At 31.1% G+C, this 18,954-nt stretch overlaps 1 protein-coding gene across 6 annotated transcripts in view; it reads left to right on the forward strand.

Annotated features, from left to right (window-relative positions):
• Positions 1 to 18,954, forward strand: part of LOC141461142 (uncharacterized) — a 127,745-nt gene that overhangs the window by 73,143 nt on the left and 35,648 nt on the right. For 5 of the 6 annotated variants that reach the window (XR_012462618.1, XR_012462617.1, XM_074141876.1 and 2 more), the window contains exons 3-11: positions 462 to 570; positions 1,368 to 1,469; positions 2,013 to 2,101; positions 4,018 to 4,121; positions 5,211 to 5,293; positions 6,320 to 6,390; positions 9,353 to 9,563; positions 10,350 to 10,689; positions 12,810 to 13,026. Coding sequence is in view for 4 of the 6 variants with exons in the window: in XM_074141876.1 (XP_073997977.1) it covers positions 462 to 570; positions 1,368 to 1,469; positions 2,013 to 2,101; positions 4,018 to 4,121; positions 5,211 to 5,293; positions 6,320 to 6,390; positions 9,353 to 9,563; positions 10,350 to 10,689; positions 12,810 to 13,026 (1,326 nt within the window). In the remaining 2 variants the exon portion in view is untranslated. The remainder of the gene's footprint in view (positions 1 to 461; positions 571 to 1,367; positions 1,470 to 2,012; positions 2,102 to 4,017; positions 4,122 to 5,210; positions 5,294 to 6,319; positions 6,391 to 9,352; positions 9,564 to 10,349; positions 10,690 to 12,809; positions 13,027 to 18,954) is intronic. The other variant, XM_074141880.1, reaches the window with a different exon arrangement.

The following is an 18,954-nucleotide window of genomic DNA, read 5'->3' on the forward strand; positions in this document are numbered from 1 at the left end:
AAGGAATTTTTAATTCATTATGGTAGTAAGATTAGACACATACCAGGAAGCGATCACGTTTTGTCCAAGGATTTTGGTTTGAAGATTGAAGAGGATTGAGTTCACTGACAACTCTTGGTAGAATCCCTTAAGTCCAAAAGGGTTTAACAAAGCAGTAGAGAGCAGTCTTTTGTTCAGGATTCTTTAGAGAAGTTTATAGCGGCAGTTTGTTTCCAGTATTTTCTGCATATATCAAGTTTCCATTTGAGTGCTTTGTCTGGTAACAATCCAAGGTAACAGATTCTTTTAATTTGTGAATAAGATTCTTTTTAATGTCAATGGATAAAAGGACTATGCAACCTAGAGACAATATTATGTATTTGCATTTAAACGCATTAATTTTTATACTCTAACAACGGAGGTATGTCTTCAACATTTTAAAAATAAAATTATAATTTATTTTTATTTTTCAAATGTTGCAGACCATCTTCTCAAAATGGAGGCGAGACTGTTATCAGTTATGCAGCTGGGAAATTTTATCAGACCACCACTAAGGAGCCGACTGCACAAACAGACGCAGAAAAAGGCCAGGTATTATTTCAGATATGTATTACTTTCTTGGTTTTTCCCCCCGCAGAAAATTGCAAATTATAATAAGTGAATAAATTTGAAGTATTTCACAACCAATTTAGTATTGTTCATTTGCAGCCAAAAAGTAGATAAATAATGATGATAAAGGTAGATTTATAGGTAAACAATATTTCCCAATTTCCTTATACACTTTCAATGTCGAAGTAAAGTGTATGAGAAGAAGTCATTCCGCTGGGTATTGTATAAACTGGAGAAGAAGAATGCAATAAAAATATTACTATTCCTTCTTGGAAACGAGGAATGTCATCTTCTTGATTGATCACTGTAAAGAATATTTTTAAATAGATTGACATGAAAAAATATTCATTTCATTTAATGGGATATTTATATGATTATAATAATATAATAACTTCCTAATCTTACTGTTGATATTTGAAGGATTCTTTGTTACATATATCAGTTTTCTATGGAAGGAATTAATTCAGTGGTTAGCCTACTGAATTTCCACGGGTTATTCTTTTCTTGGTTTAAAGGAGTTCTCCATAATCCCTATTTCCGATATTGTATTGCTTTTAATATCTATGATAAACTTTGATTCTAGACATAAGATTAGAATCTTTCCATATGTCATTAAAATTATTTCTATCTCCAGCGTGCATTATTCGTCCTTTACCATTAGCTCCACACTAGCATCTAAGTAAAAAGCCGATCCAGATTTTGGTCTAACGGTTATTACTTTTAGTAATTTTACAATTATTGTGATTACTTATTAAATTGCATGAGTCTACATTTTGCAGAGTCCGAATGAGAAGCAAGTTAAAGAATACAATATTGTGCAAAAAGAACTGGAAGCATTACAATCCCAGATCACCCATAGTCAAGCTGTTTTGGCGTCTCTGGTAAATAAATGTGTTAATAATGATGAATGATTTTTTTTTTTTTTTAATCTAAAAGTATTTATATAGATAATAGTTCTTTGTTATTTTAGTTTTTGTTAATAATTTTTGCAATTTTTATGTAGGCAATTGTTTTATTATGCATTTATTGTAATTGTATAGAATTGTAACCAATTCAGGTCTTGGTAAACATGATAAATGGTTAATTTTTTTTTTTTTGCCCTGTCAATTCACTAATAAAATCAACAAGTTAGGAGATGAATTTATATAGTTCATTTTATAATTACATATCTTTTTGACTTGACATCTATTTCATTTGGCTACTTTCAAACCAATGCTGCGCCCAAACGGCAAGCTGGAGAACTCTTTTCACTTTCCTTTGAATCAAGGTGGAATTACATTTTATTATTCTTATTATAATAATAAGAATAATAATAATAATTATTATTATTATTAAATATGTGAATGATGAAAAATTATATTCCTAGTATCTGGTTACATCAAACTCTAACTATAAATTCGTCTCTTTTTGTTTTATTGTTGCAGAAATTTACATTTCTTGAAGCATCAGCAGTTAGAAAGAATTTAGACAAGGTACATAGAACTACACAAACATTACAAGATTCCCAGCCAAAGTAAGTCGAAAATGATATTGGTTATAATATGTGTAACCACCGTCATTATGTTTAAAATATAAATCAAACTGTATATATAAATTTTACAGGTATAAATATGTATATATTAACGTCTGGACACTCCACAACTTTCCTTTACTACATTTTTTAATTAGGTATCATCAGGAAGTTTTTAAAAATGGTTTAAGTTCATATTTAATATATCGTACACTCCTATACCTCTAAACTTCTTTTCAAACTTATACTCGGCTATAAACCTAGTCTGCTAAAGTCTTCTCTTCAATAATGTTCTTTTGATCTATTTTTCGTGTCCTTGATCTTCCGGGAGAAACAGTCGTTTATTCCTCAAAAAAGTTTTAGTTCATAAAAAGAGTTTTGTAACTTTCCTTCCAAGAATATGGCTTGTCTTAATAAATTCTTTAGTAATTCATTTACATTAATGGCAAAATCCCAGTTATTCCCGATGTTTCGCTGATCTCCTCTCTTGGGCACATCAGGAGTCATTTTTTTTTTTTTTTTTTTTAACGTTTTGAATAATGGATTGCGAGTTAAAGTCAAATAGACAGTAAATTGCTAAAACATTTCTTTGAATAATAAACTATCCATTATTTTTACACGTCATCATTGTTTAATTATTCAATATCATTTACCAATCAGTTTATCGTACAGTTCAACTTTTATTGACATATGTTTATGTTGTCAATAAATAATGTACTTTAGACTTTCTGGCATTTTGTTGAGGGATAACAGAAATATAAAAAATAATAATTACAAGCGTAATATCTAAATAATAGTTATCTGCTGGACTCTGCAAACTATTAGAACTCTTATCTTCTAAAAGGTCATTATCTTATTTAAACTTCTATTAGTATTTATTAATCGCTATTTGTTTAGAGTTCCATTTTTTCCTACTTTTTTGGCCCCATACACAGTTTATACATTGGATATCCATCCAGATTATTCTGTACATACGCAGACGAAACAGCAATTCTAGTAATAGGTAATCAGATCCAACATCAGCTTCTCACTAATTTCAAACACACTTGGATCTAATTAATCTAATAGAGAAACTAGCCAGCAAGCAAACTTTACCCTCCTCCAGAAGGCACTTCTGCCCTCCAGTATTCTTCATCAACAATCCTTTTCCTAGTGCTGACTTGATGTTCTGCTTCCACTCTTCATAGACAAATGACTCACGTAGATTCTTCTCACAGACTTAAATGACCAACTTCTTTACTAATTTCTCGAAAGATGTTCTACATTTCCAAAGGAACTGAAGAGACTAATGTGGAGTACAATTATCAAATCTAAGTACAGCAAGTAAAGGAGTTCAGCTAAATCGATAAGCTAAGATCCATTACGACATTCCAATAAAAGTTATTCTGTCTGATATTAGATGCTTCTTTTTAAAACAAACCTTAATTTTCATTCTGATCTCAACTTCTCTTACGTACAAAATGTTATAGCTACCATAATATAATGCACGCTTTCGCTGCTCTAAATGTGCAGACTTCCTCCAGTGCCACGAGTTCACGTTTACGTTCAGGTAGTTTTTCTCCTCCCATTCTCCGCGGCTTGTTCCTCTCAACGTCATTTAATTATTGCACCTACAGATTGTAAATTCCTAAAAAATGAAAAAAAAAAATCTTAAAGGTAAAAACTAAAAAATGTATGAATCCAGTATAATCTAGAGGAGAGCATTGGCCAGATAAGAAGATAGTTATTGAAGAAATTCCTAAGCTTGGATAAAAAAATGCTGTCCTGGGCACCCTAGCGTAATTCCTCTGTTCGTGGATAGTTGGTTGCCCTAACAAATTTTTTCCTCTCGGAACATCTGTAACTCCTGCCTTGAAATGAATAGTGTTGTTTTTAAAATGTTCATTATTATGGTAAAACATTGTTTTATTTTCATAAAGGTCATTAGAGAATGTTTCGTCTACAGCAAGAGATAAAGAATGGATTCACTTGACAAGTTCTTGCCCTGCAATTGTTCATACAGCAAATATTGCCGTACAAACTGGTAATATACTTATTTCTTTATCCAATTTAGTTTAACTTTTAACTGCAATAAGATTTTGGCATTTTACTGTTTATAAGTAACAATCAGTGCAACAGAATGAAACAATTTCGATAAAATGGTGAATAACAAATTATTTTTTCTTAAACAATTAATAAAATTTAGATGATAGGAGAAAGGCAGAATCTTTCAGACTGAAAGAAGTGGTAAGAGATTTAAACATGAATAGTAGAAGGGTGTGTTTTGGCGACCCTTTGTATTTTCATATTATTATGTTCATATTTTCTTTAAGAGTAAAACAAAAATAAATTTATTAACTAACATTTGGCTCCTAAGCGCCTAAACATTCGTAAGTGGAAAATTCACCTTTTAGATTGTTTTTGATGCCTATTGCTTGACTTTTCTTTCTCTCTTAGATATCTGGAATTTTTGGGTCTTAAAAATGATTGTGATATTAAAAATCGACGTTTTAAGTTTACAAAATTAATTTTGATCCCTTTCCGAAAATATTTCTGATCCTTTACCGATGAAAGTGTTTGCAGTCGCCTTGCAAGTGAAGTGAAGTTTCTGACAATCCTTTGATTCATTAAGCTTAAAAGCTGGATAAAACTAGCGAATCGAAAGAGATTACACTTTCTAGCGGGTTGCAGAACTAAAAAAGATTGCCACTAGAATCAAGTGGGCCATTCCAATGTGTTCAATCTTTTGAGATTCTACGTCAGTACCAATTTGCTCCTGTGATTGCTATTTTCTTTTATTTGAATTTACCACTATTTTCTCTAACGTCAAACTTATATACATACATCATATTGCCTTAAGATTACCAGATTATCCCTTCCCCTTTCACTTTATAAACTTACGCCAGGCTTTCGAGGCAGAATACTTCTTTTTACATTACATTCCCAAATTTATGAAATCTTCTACTCTTTCTCACATCTTTAATGCAATTCATTAGTAACTAACGCTCATATTAGCAGTATTTTTAATTGCAGGCTTCCAAACATTTATGGATTATAAAATAAAATTTAGGTATTAATTTGTTTGAATAACCTTTTTAATAAATGATCCATTTTGTTTTTTAATTTTTTTCAGAATTCATTGATGTTCCGAAACATCAATACGTAAATGATGCGGAATATTTTTTGCCACCAATTGGAAGCCACTTAGATCTCAAGGTGCGTTAAATTTCCCTTTTGTGTTATTATTAGACTGAATGAACAGTTATTAATTGAATAATCGAATGGATTTAAATGAAATCCGAACCATATCTGTTTCTCACCTTTTTTGACTTCATTCTAAAAGTCAGTCCGAAAATAAAAATCCGATCCTTTACTTGCCAGATTCTTTAATTTCACCAAGATGATTGCGTGTGTATGAAATAGACGAATTAGTGAAGAACTGAACAAAGTATCTTAAAAACAAACATTCATTTGCTCAGGTAATCAAGGTGTAATTACGGCCATGTAAAACTAAGATTTCTTTGAAATTCTGGTCCTACATTTTATAAGGAAAAAATTCCATTCATTTTTCTTCTTGGAAAACTAATGTACTTAATAATCAGTTGCATTTTAATGAAACAAGGTAATGCATTATTAAATGCTATTCTTGATTCATATGTATAAATTATTAGTGTCAAGTATTCCTGACCCTAATAGTAATTTAAGTCATTAGTAACATTAACGCATAGTTTTATTAATAATGATCTTCATTACCACTTTATTGCTAGTGCTAATTACTTAATTAATCTATTCCATTATTTTTTAATTGACATGTGTTAATAAAAGAGATTCTCAATGAACTAGTAAATACTTCTTTAAATAACTTGCTTGTCTTCTTTTGTTTTAGAATTTTTAATTAAAAAGTAAGTAACGACGATGTTAGTAATAAACATAACGGATTCAATTGTTTCATACTCTTTATTTTAAGTATTTGCTCTTACTTGAAGTTACTGCCCTTATAGATGGCCATAAGAAACATTTAACATAATTATTGTTATATTAACAACATAATTAGAAGTTAAATTTGAGATCCCAGTAAAAAGATGCAGAAATGTGTACAAAACTGTTTTTACTAGATACAATACGTACGTGAAAATAATTAAATTGCAAATTACAACATTAAGAAATTTTACATTTATCCAGTCTTAGGCAGAAGAGGAAATGTATAAAATAATAATAATAATAATAAATTTATATTTACAGGGCTGCAAAGACCAACTGCGAGTGGGTAACCCTTTGGAACCTTTGAGTGGAATAGATTTGGATATATACAGGTATGTATTCAGGAACCAAAAAGTAATTTTCAATTTGAGAAAAGAATAAAATTCCTTCTGGTAGATCTCGTATCCTAGGTTTTATAAATGAAGCCTCCAAGCCTCTTATCTGGACTTGTCCAGAAATACACTAATACAAATCTTTCTTTTACTAACTCTTACGCAACTGGTACTATATTCAGTACAAAACGTAACAGATCGTATATTCCGCACAAAACCCTTCAAGTCCTACAGATGTTAAGATGCTAAAGGCGTCAGATTGCAACGACAAAGGCTGTTTGTATTTTCATATTTCTTTATGTTTTATTTTATTTTTTTTTTAATTTTTATTTTCATTTTTTTTGAGAAAGTCGACAATAGTCCGCACAGTTGTAAAATACTAAACAAATAAGCTATGAATAGAAGCTAAAATATATGTAAAGTATAAAATATAAAGCCATGTTTAAATCATTTTTGACAAACTCTTGCTATAAAACCAAGTCTTTTTAAGCAATAAATACAATACAATACAAATCAAAGGTGGAATAACTTTTTTTTTCTTTTGCAATGTTTCTTCCAAGAGGAGAATTTATCACGTTCTATTTTAAGAAACAATTCTTTGCTGATTTGATTTTTGCTAATGGATTTATTGATCCATCACCCGGTTAATAAAGTTAACCAATGGCTATGAGGACTCGCAAGCCCTGTGTTTTCAAAGATACATAATATTGTTTTTGTACAGCCCATCGATAGGGGCGTTTTAATGCCCAGTTTGAGGTCAAGATGTGCAGGGATGTTCCTCCCAGTAGCTCTTGTGGTTATTTTGTGATAAAATTTTTAATGATAAAATAATTTTTCATAATACGTTATGCATAAAGACTGATTTTTTTTGTTTTTTTTCTTAATAATATCAAAATATTTTAAAAATAGTAAAGGTAAAACGCTACGATAAAACTTCAATTTGCGAATTTGGTGTGAAATACTCAGTCAATACTGAAACATTCTTGCAGCAATTCTTACAGTAATTACTGCAATTCTCATTTACTAATTTCCTTAAACTAAAATTGTGTGTGCGTTGTCACTTGATTATAGTTGAAGGGAAGTGCATTTAAATTTTCTGGCCATGAATTACGAATAGATAAATAATTGTCATGTAGTGAGACCCTTTAGGCTTATTCTTCATTTATTTTATTTTACTTTTTAACTCTCCTTACTTTTTAAAAACCACCGCTTAGATTTGAGAACAAAAAATAATTTAATAATATGAAAAAAATAACAAAATAACAGGCCGGGAAAAACATGTTTTTGTAGCGATTGAATGATGCGAATAAGATAGTTATTATATTGCTGAATGAAATTCTAATTCCTAAGGCATTTAAATAAAAATAAACATTTAAATATTTGTAAGGCGTTATCGACTACTTAAAAGACTACTAGACCAACGTTCAAAACTTTCACTTAATAACAAACGATTGATTTATATTTCTATACTAAAACCCGCCTGGACGTACGGTATTGACCTGTGGGGTTGAACGAATGTGAATGAATTCAATCTCTTCAGTCTAAAATTCTTCGCACTATAACGCTCCATTTTACGTTTCAAATCAAACCATCCACACAGACCTGGAAATTCCGTTTATTGGACAAATTGCACGAACTCGCTATTAAAGTTTTCATCAGAACTTGTACTCTCATTCCAATTCTCTTGTCCGCCATTTATCATCTCATCACCTTTCAGATCATCCTCCTAGACGATTAAAACGACAGTGGCCTCGCGATTTTCTCTCTTCTGAAGAGAGTAACTATTCCTGGAGACGACTTAGGGAGTTTAATCACTGGGTAACTTCTCCCCTCAGTTAGTGAGTTTGTAGTGGTGTCAGTTATTGTCATTGTTACTTATGGCGTATCTAGCGCTGGTGTAACTTAACTAATAAATTTTTAAAAAAGAAAAAAAAAGAAGAAGATATTTGTATAATTTCCCACTTAAATTGAGTGATACAATATAAATAAGTGACAGACCGCTGTTATTTTGAAGGTTAAATAGTTATTACCTTAACTTACCATTGACACATTAACAGTTGGTTAATCATTAAAATAAACCAACATTTTACAGTGGTATAGTATTGTTTTACATTTATTTATTTTTTTTATTATGTAAATTTTTACTGGTAGAGAGAACATGTAAACGTCATAAAATAGTCTGCCCTTGCCAGTTATTGTTATTTAATTTACAGAAAAGTAATAAACATTCTGTAAACCTGAATTTGAAATTATGTCAACTTAAATAAAATAACCTGCTTATTATAATGCCTTCTCCAATTTTTGACTGAAAAATGTAGTTGACATTCAATGCTTGAAGAATGAGATCTCCTCAAGAGGAGCAATATTATAGTTTATAGTGTTGGACTTTATTCAGACTCGTTCCAAGGTGGTAGCATTCTCTATATTCTGGTTAAAAGCATGTCATATGTGCATTGAGAAGGCACATGAACTGGACCAAACAGCTTCCCAGCTCAACCTAAATTCTCCGTTCCTGAAAGAAAAAGTCGATCAAGTTGGGTTATTTATCAAGGGGATTGTTGAAAACAAACGAAAAATCAATTAAGAAACGATTATGGACTTCCAAAATACTTGATGATAGGAATAAATGGTGCTAAAATCAAGTGTATTCTAAAATTGAATTGTAAAGAAGAGTCTACAATTTACTTTACTTTCAACCCTTAAATTCGTAGAAAGTAAGTAAATATTCTACGTTAAAGTTTAAAGAAAAATTTCAATGCAAGCCACCATTTTAGAAGAAATTGTAAACAACGGAAAGTTCCACAATTATTTCATGTATGATGGGTAAAAGAATCGGACAGGATGTTCAGGTTCTTTCTGTTTGGCTGGGAGGATAACCTGAATAAATTGTGAATCATCACTTAAATTTTTATTAATTAAAAGCTTCACTTATTAATTTCAATATTTTTTTTTTGTTTTTTAGATCTTGCAGAAAATTATCTGTACTCCCAGAAGAAGAGAATGCTGGCGATGATTCACCACCTGGAAATAGGCTAGCACCTACCAAATATCCAGATCATCAGGCACATTCTTTTGAATCATATCTGTTGCCAGGTGAAGGAAGCCATAATGTTTTTCGACAACTCAGCGATCCTACAACTTCTAGGAGTACTCGACGCCCATTGCAGGTGGAGGTTAGCATTATTTTATTTTTATTTGTGGAATTATCTCGGCTTATTGTTCTTTTTAGATTACAAAAAAGTTTAAAATATGGAAAAATAGTAGTATGTTCATTGAATAACAAATTTCAGGCTAATCCGATTTTTACGGCGCAGTTATTCAGCAATAAGAAATTGCTAAGAAATGTGAAGAATTCTCATTAAGAATCTGTTTTTTAAAAAAACTTAAATTATCACTTCTTTCTGTGTGAAGTGTACAATGTTTTATTTTTTTTACTTGTAAAAGTAACCGGAAGATAGCTTTATAAACAGCTTCTTCATGGGTATAATTCTTCAACTGCAACGAAACTTACTCTGGTGCATTGTTTGTAGAAATCTAGCAAATAATCCTTGCGGGATCTCGTTTTTGAAATACTACCATAAAATGTTTGAGAGAGAGGTTACATTTTAATTTCGACTGCATTCAAATGAAGGTTTCCTATCTAAACCTTTCTCATCGGAGGTAAAATACAAGCGAAGATTGGATTTTTTTGCTAGTGACACATGTTTGTGTAACTATTTGTATTCCGTATGAGAAAAATATTAAGTTTTTAATTGGTCAGTGATTTCTGAGTCTCTTTCTTTGAGGTGTTATACCTGCATCATGTTAGCCACTAACAGCACCCAAGTTGCCCATATTGGACAGCAATACAAGCAGGAGATGATTGTAGAAACTCTCGCAGCTAGTGAACATTCCAGACTATTCAGTTGCAAATTTTAAAGAAAAAACAAACAAATAAATGAGTGAAAGCAATTTTACAGGTAATTGCAGATACAATAACAGAACCACCGCGTGTACAGGATTCAGGCCTTGGCTCGGAGTTGCGTATACCATCGCCCACATTTAACACACTGCAGGATACGCTAAGCCAGTTGGTCACCATCTCATACTCTTCTGATCCTGATCTAGAACCAATTATCACGTTAAGGACACCGCAACCACTATCACCGGAAACTCCATTTAAAACACCGCCGGATGTAACTCCAGGATCACCAATTAAGAACTCATCATCGGATACCTCCCTTTCTTTTCAAACTCCTACTGAAGTATCACCGGGAAACCAGTCACCTGTGGAGAAAGTCCCGTCCGTATCATTTCCAAGTAAGTTTTTATCAGTAATGTATTTTTATTTTCAAATTAATACTGATTTATGTTTCTTTCTACCAATATTGCAGGGATATATAGAAGTCAATATTGGCAGCTTGAAACTGCCATGAACGCATTCTGCTTTTTACATAATCGTCGACCAGTTTCAGGATTCGCCTCTAATCAAGAAATCTAGTAAATTATAGATTTTAAATTATAGATTAGAGTGTAGCAACTAAAATCACTCTCTTGCTGATCTTTTCAACATTGAGTTATGGGAAAACTCAGTCAAAATAATGAACATCATATACTCGTGTGAACTCGTATCATCAGTTATTACTTTAAAGAACACACAACCATTACAACGGAAAACTCACCCGTTATAATATAACGCATCCATTTTTACAAGATACTAAATAAAAACTGCTCCCTTTGACGAACGCTCATGTTTAGTCCATGACTAGTATTAAGTGAATCCACGAGGTGTGACATTGAGCTCATGTTTTTGCCTATACAAAAGGGATAAACCACTTTTCAAATGGTTTTTAGTGTAAATCTGTGCAGAAGTGAGGGATTCTTCTTACAGAAATAATTATTTTGATTCATTCTGTTACTATTATTATTAATATTTAATTAAAGCGCGTCAACAGCTATAATAGAGCTTTATAGAGCACTGCCGGCCATCACATAATGTTTTCTTGAAACTGACAGAGTTTTAAGAGGCTCCTATGAAGAGAGCCCGAAATTCCGTGTGGGAGTCCAATGCACCACTGTGCTCATGACTTCCAATGTACCACTGTGCTCATTACTTCCAATGCTATCGCTGAATTTATCCGTCATAGCTGATATGCTGATTGTATTCCTGACTGGTTTCAGAGATAGTTTTACAAATCCGAAACGTGTCAGAGATACAATTAACATGCATACAATGAAGAATAAAATCTGCGATATAGTCCTGCACTGCGTTCCTAACCACATTTTCAACAATTTTTTTTACTTTTTTTATATTTTCTCTGCCCTTATTATTATTAATAATTTTTTTCTTGAATCCTGTTATTGTAGTTTTTGAGTTAAAATAATTGAACCAAATCGTTCAATAAGTATTAAACACCTAAGCTATGCTTCTGCAAAAAGGGCACGCTTCACGCTTCACTTAAGGTTTCATTGGATTAAAAAGCTTGGTCACGTCTGATGCTGTTTGAAGCTCATTAATTGATTGTTAATTTTCTATTAACAAAAATTAAAATTATTCATTTGCTAAAGGCAGATTACATTTTCTTCTTTACTAGCATTCTTCTGAAATAATGATTAAAAAAATAGTTGTCCAATTATCAACACTTTGCAGAGTATGTTCTTCATAAATCTTACCACGTAAAAGCTGTTGTTATTTTTCAACACAATGTATAAATATTCAATAATGTGGAGTAAAAACAAACAATTTCATTAACTTTTTAAAATAATATTCGATGTCATTTTGAAGAATATTATTTAAAAATTGGTAATTAACCTTAATTATACTTTAAACAAATACAAATTTTTGAAAGGCACTTTTCATCAAGAAGATTTGTACAGTTTTACATTGTCAACGTAGTCACTAAGTTATTGAGAGCTTTGTAAACACGGTACAAACCGGTTATAAACCAATTATTATCAAAAGATTACTTATAAATTTTATCTTATTTCTTTGATTCTAGTTTCTCAGTTTCTGAGGTTTTTAAAATCTTTTATTTGAAATTTACCCTTATTAGCTTACGTGACCAGAACATTGTTTTGTAATAATGTAGTATTCTCAGTAGACAGATAACTCAGACTTCATATTGAACAATGTTAATAACTTCATTTATTTTTCTTGTTAATTAATAGCGTTTTGCACAGGTCGAAGTCGTCACAGCTTCCACATCTCTCCACTATGATTATTCAATTCAGGTAACCACTAAAAAGGTTAAAGAAAAGAAAGCCAAACGTTGGGTAGTCCCTCATTCCTAAGCACTGAATTCCTAGTATTTAGCAGCATATACCTAATCGTATGCAAAACAAACCTCCTTGTAGGTTCGTTACCTAAAGAAGTACCCTTGAAACATTCATTCCCAATAAAGAATTCTTACTGATAGATGTTTTATTTCTATTTATTGTAGGTGTTGAAAACGAAAAATTGTTTCTTGAACATGAGAAACCACTTCTTTCGGTATTGATGGACGATCGACCTTCTAAAGATGCAAAACAAGAAAATGGCAAAAAACTGTGTCCAGATACTGCTGTCCTGGGTAGAGTGCCTTCTAGGCGAAGGCTTGTCAGGTCATTAGCTAGAATTGGATCAGAGATGCCTCTGGATATCCCACCAGATTCTCAAAGGTAGGCTTTTATCCGATTTTTATCCTTAAATTTTTTATATTTGAGATTCTATACTGACTTTTTTTTAAGGATGAATTTACATATTACGTTTACTACGTTACAAGCATCCGGAGCTTTGTAATACTCATCGCGTTTGTATCATGTCGCCGGTGGAAAGTTATTTTGTTTTGTCCTTATAAAAAGTGGTTCACTATTGATTAAACCATGCGTGGTGCTCGCCGACTGTATGGATTGCTTTAACACTGCATACTAATCAGTCATAATTCAACATACTTAAAATTGATAATAGGGGTAGTAAATACAAGTAAATGCATTTGTCACAAATAGCAGTGGCCGAAAAATAAGACAAAAATGTCTCAGACGATACTATCTACTTAAAATGTTACTGTATAATATTATTACAAAGATAAAATGAATCTAGTTTTAGTCATAAAAGGCACAAAAATTTACTTAGTTATGTCGTAGTATATGTAGTACTTTAAATTTTTTTTCCCCGGTGTTAATGAAAATCAATCCTAGATCCTAAGAAAGTTTCGAAACTAGTTTAGAATCTATAGATGTTTTTCAGGGGCAGGATTTCGAGAAATGAGCTACATATGTGACTGTTACAACACGCACCTTGCTAGACCATAAATCTTGCATATGCCTGAAATAGGGATTCAGAAGTGGGTGACGATACCTCACTTCTAGCGGTCAACGTCAGTAAATAGAAATTAACTATAGAAAAGCTAGAATTTGAAGAAGCTGAAACACTGAAATCTACTCTATTTCATGCATATTTTTCAAGTAAAACTGCTAACTACATATCTCATTCTAATTCATCCTGATTTTAGGTCTGAATGAACTATTCTCATCCATTTTTAAAAGTTTTAAAGAAATTAGAATGTGATCAATCTTTGGAGGTCTAGTCTTCAGAAGTGCTTAGAAAATTCACAAATCTATATTCAAAAGAGTAACGCTAATATGTCACTGATATAAGGGGAAAAAATTAGTAAGATGGAAAAGTGTGAAACTTTAAGACTTACCTTACTATGGGACTTCTAGGGCTCAATCAGCGTGGGTATTGTAGAAGAAGAAGATTAAGAACGTTGAAATATAGAGATAATGTGTAGAAAATTGAAATAAAACAACATGAGTTGTTTGGACGTTTATAAAAAAAATGGAAGTAAACCTGTCACCCTAAACATTCATAGACGTAAGACTTTAATAGAAGAGAAATGAGTGCACAATAAAGATATGTGTGGGGAACGGGTCGGTAATTGCCTCAAAGATAATGACATGGAAGAGGAAATGAACGTGAATCGGGAAGAATGGAAGTCATGCTTGTAAAAAATTTAATAACTAGATATTTTTTGTTGTAGGTTATAAAGGAAAATTCCCCCAAAAAAAGATTGAGAAGAATGTACGCAGCAAAAGCTCCAGAATTTTTAAGAAGAACTCTTTTAAGAATGACCAACCTGAGTGCTGTAGACAAACAACGAAATTTGAAATACTGAATTTATTTGTGAAGAGTGCACTTTACAAATAAATTCTAATCATGAATTAAAGAATATAATAATAATAACTTTAAAAACATTCACTAGAAAGTTCTATTCGCGTTTGAGTTCACAAATTTGTACTTCTTAATTTCTAAATAAATTCAAATTAAGAATAGACTGAAATTTAAGATAAAAACTGCAAATAAATAAATAAATTTGCAGCCTCGAAATTGCTTAAAGATTGGTATAGCGTTTACAAATAAAACGCTGCGATGAGTCCTGTGCGTCTAGATTTCCAACCCTGCCCTTACAAACGTCAATTAAATAGTTATAGATAGAGAAGGATTAGCTCAGTTAGCGGAATTATGGATTTGTAAGCTAGAAGTCCCGGGTTCAAAACAAGGCACGCAAATCTTACATTTTCTCTTTTTAGGAGCCTCCATAGCTGATTGGACAATGGACAATGTGATCCGTATCATTGTTTGGAGGCCCTGAGAAGGCTCCGGGCAACAATGATCAAAGATAATGAAGCGCTTAATTAAAAAATAATAATAATAAATAATAAGGTTTATCAGAACTCGTGGATTTTTTTTTTCAAAGAAATAATAAAACATACCGCTTACTTATGGGAAGTATGTCCCACAAAGTCTTTTCCTGGGCTTTTTTTTTTTTGCCTGTGGCGATCATCCTTCTCATAATACAAGGCCTGATTTTCATTAAATAAAGTGACTTTTTAACCTAGCAGATAGAAGAAGAAAGGCAATTGTTACAGTTGAAACTCCCATTTTGTTTTAAAATAATAAAAAATTATTGTTGGTACTTCTTAACTTATAAAAGTCTCTAATAAAAGTGGACTACCAATATTGCTCTACAGTTGAATTGTTTCATAGATTTGTCTTCGATATGATCATTCAGCGTGCTATTATTGGAGAGCTAACAATACGATGTCTGAAGGCCAAATTAAAATAATAATAATTTATATTTGCCAGTTGATCATTAATTATAATTTCAATTTTATCATTCATATAATTGCACAACACAAACTTTCACAAGATAAATCAAATAATTAGTAATTAATTTAATAAAAGAATTTATTTAAACTGCTTGTATCTGTCTACATTAGATTGTCATAAGATGTTGACTGTTTACAATGAGAGTATTAAGTGGTCTGGCACCATCATTAAATTGATGTCATCTACTATATAATGATTCCTGCTTCTATTATAAACCATAACTATGTTTTGGTGCAACAATTAATAGAACATCTATCTGTCTTCATTTTTCTGTCTTTTTTATTAAATTAAATTGAAAAACAAACAATTTTCCCGCTTACAAGTAAAAAATAAATTCTACAGCATTGGTTAAAAAATGTAAATTAATGACATGTTTTGTAACTGCGATTGAATTACTTTTTTGTTTTAATATTGTTAACAGAATTATTTGAATTCCCCGCATATTTTTGTTGTATTATTATTAGAAATGTTTAAATAGAAACAAATTTGCGCTGAATTGCATAAAGATGAAACATCAATATGTCCAGTCACCAGAGTGATTTAAAAGTCGGGATTTTTATTAAAGTTTAGTTATATTTAATCCGGTGGTAAGAATATTTAGTGGTATGTATATTTAGTCCGGTGGTAAGAAGTGCATTATTGTGCTTAAAAGAGAGATCTTTAAATTTGCATCTTCACAAAACTAAGAAATAAATTTTTCCATAGTACATTACAATTTTAAATAAAAGAGTTTAAAGCTTTTTTGAGAAAATTATGTTCGTTATCTTTTGCTATAGTTCATCTTGCTGCCCTAAGATTTTCTCATCTTAGGAGATTTCTCAGCACATCTGTGATCTTTGATGAGACTTTTAGGAGACATTGCTATTAAAAACAAAAATAATTTTCCAGAAAACCACATAAAATTAAAAAAAAAAAGTCCACTAAAATCGCAAATCTTTTGACTTAAATTCTTATTATCATAAAAGTGGTCGAACAGAATAATATATTGGTGCTTTTAAGGTTTTTGTTTATTCAGACATTCTATTCACACACTCACATATCTATAAATCACGCAATAAAAATTTTTACGTTATAATTCTTTTCTTCTTATTAGGGAAAAGTTCATAATAATATAGTTAATAAATAAAGTTAATAATAAAGTTAATAAATTCATTAATTAGCGAAAAATTAGAACAATAACGATGAAAAACAAAAAACAAAAATAGAGAAAATGTACATGTATATGGAAGATGTGTTTCTAAGAAAGCTCTCAATTAAAAGAAAGATACAATCGTAGTACTTTTTTTACAGCCCTAGTTGAAGTAAAATTGCACATTTTCTTAACAAATTTTAAAAGTGCTAAATTACGGTTGAAAATAAATTTAAATTGTATGACTGCGAAGCTCAATTAGACCATGTACAGTTAGACCAAAGAGAATAAACTGTTAAAGTGGTAAACAGTAATTCTACACTATTATAATAATTATTGCTGGGTTATTTGAAGAAAGTGTTGTCACATTATTGGAGTCATTATAGAGACATAATATTGCCATGAACAAGGTTATTATTTTTATGTAACCAATCAAATACATTGAAGAGAATGGAACTATGATCATTATCTATGCTGTTTTGTTTATCTTTCATTATCTAAATCCAGCTGTCTATCTACAGATACATATACAGACTGTATTAACTCAATTTGTGGGCGGATCCATTAAGTTTGTTTTTGTTTCTTTTGTTTAAGTTTAAAGATGTATCGCCTTTATTTTGTTGTTAACACTAAACCTACCGACATTTATGCATAACTATTCCTACCATGACTGGTCAAATGACCGCACTTTAAAATCACTTAAATTTCTTATTTTAGAATGAAGATAATAATTAGTTAACAATGAAAAAGCATAGTTTCTTTTGTTTAAAAATAAATCTCGTAGATTTTACTCTTTTTTGCATCATTTTTTATAATTACAGGCTTCTCAATTGCAAATTTCCCGCATACTTACTTTTTACATTTTAGACAGCATTTTTTAGTCTTATTGCCTTTGCAGTATCTTATTTGGCTATTTTCCGACCATTTGTTCTTGTACTAGTATTTGTCATGCTTTTGCAATGGTAACACAAATTTTGCCTTGAAATTTCACTTCCGGTAGTTTTTGATACAAAATCCATGCATTTAACCCGGGGTTAAGTCTAGGATATTGAATACTATTTGTTGAGGCCATCTCCGAAATTTTCTATGGTTATATTTCTTCCACGAGATGTATTCATTTCTGCTAATTTCAGAGCGACAAACTCCCCAAGCGGAACTGAAGGTTTCTCTGCTTTCACGTTTTTCCAAAAATGGAAAGCCTTTTATTGTATCGAACGCTAGCCAAGATTTGATACCAAATTTATCCGGTTTATTTGGCATGCACTGAGTAAATCTGCATCTTGACTTTGTTGGGAACAAACGTCCTTGGAAGAGATATATGCTCTTGGTTAGAACAGTTTTGACTATCCTCAACGAATTTGTTCCAAAATTTAGAAATCAAAGCAAATTTATCGGTTTGTAAACGATTATTTCTTTGATCCACTCGAATAAACCTCGAAAATTTCCGTCTATATATTTCTGCTCACAATGTTTGAGAAGAATGCTCGTCCCTATTTTTGTTCCAGTGAAAAGGGCAAAATCGTACATTTTTCGCCTCATATGCACCACATGCAAACAATAATCCGATAAATGCATTATCAAATTGAGTTTTTGAGAGAATTCTGTTACAAAAATAAATAAATAAATTAAATAAAATATTAAATAATAAGTAAATAAAATGAAAATATTCAGCCGGTCAAATGACCGGTCGCGTTAGTTAAGAGCGACTACAAATTTTTCTCAAAAATCAAATATTAGGAAAAGAAGTGAATATTATAAAAACAATTGTACACACATTTTAGGAAAAGTCGTGAAGTTTAATGGCGGTATGATGACGCTGTAATTAGAAAATTTAAATCAAATTTAAAAAACAGTCAATTGACCGGTCGTGGTAGGTTTAGTGTTAATGGTAAAGATTTTTAGTACTCAAAAGAATCGAATTGAGCCACTGTTGCTTACTTTGTCAAATTCATAATAATAAATCTCAACATAAGTGTCATTATAATCTAAAATGGTGCCCAGATACGTAAATTAATTCACTGTTCTAATTTGAACATATTCTACCACTGGGTCTCCTTTAGATTTGGCTAGGTGCTCGGCTTAATCCATATTCATCTTTAGCTCCCACTTCTCATAATTTTCTTTTAATTTTATTCTATGTATAATCATTTCCTCTCTACCTTAGGCCAGCATTAATTGTCTACTAATAATAAATTACTTGCGTACATATCTTTCATGATTTGAATATCTGTTTTAAAACATATTTTTTATGCCGAAAAGAGATTTTGTAATACATTACAAACATGAAATTGTCAGTTCAGGTATGCAT

Source organism: Rhodnius prolixus, unplaced genomic scaffold, assembly GCF_049639745.1.
Source record: "Rhodnius prolixus isolate KJV_2025 unplaced genomic scaffold, Rpr scaffold_6, whole genome shotgun sequence".
In the NCBI taxonomy this organism is placed as follows: Eukaryota; Metazoa; Arthropoda; class Insecta; order Hemiptera; family Reduviidae; genus Rhodnius; species Rhodnius prolixus.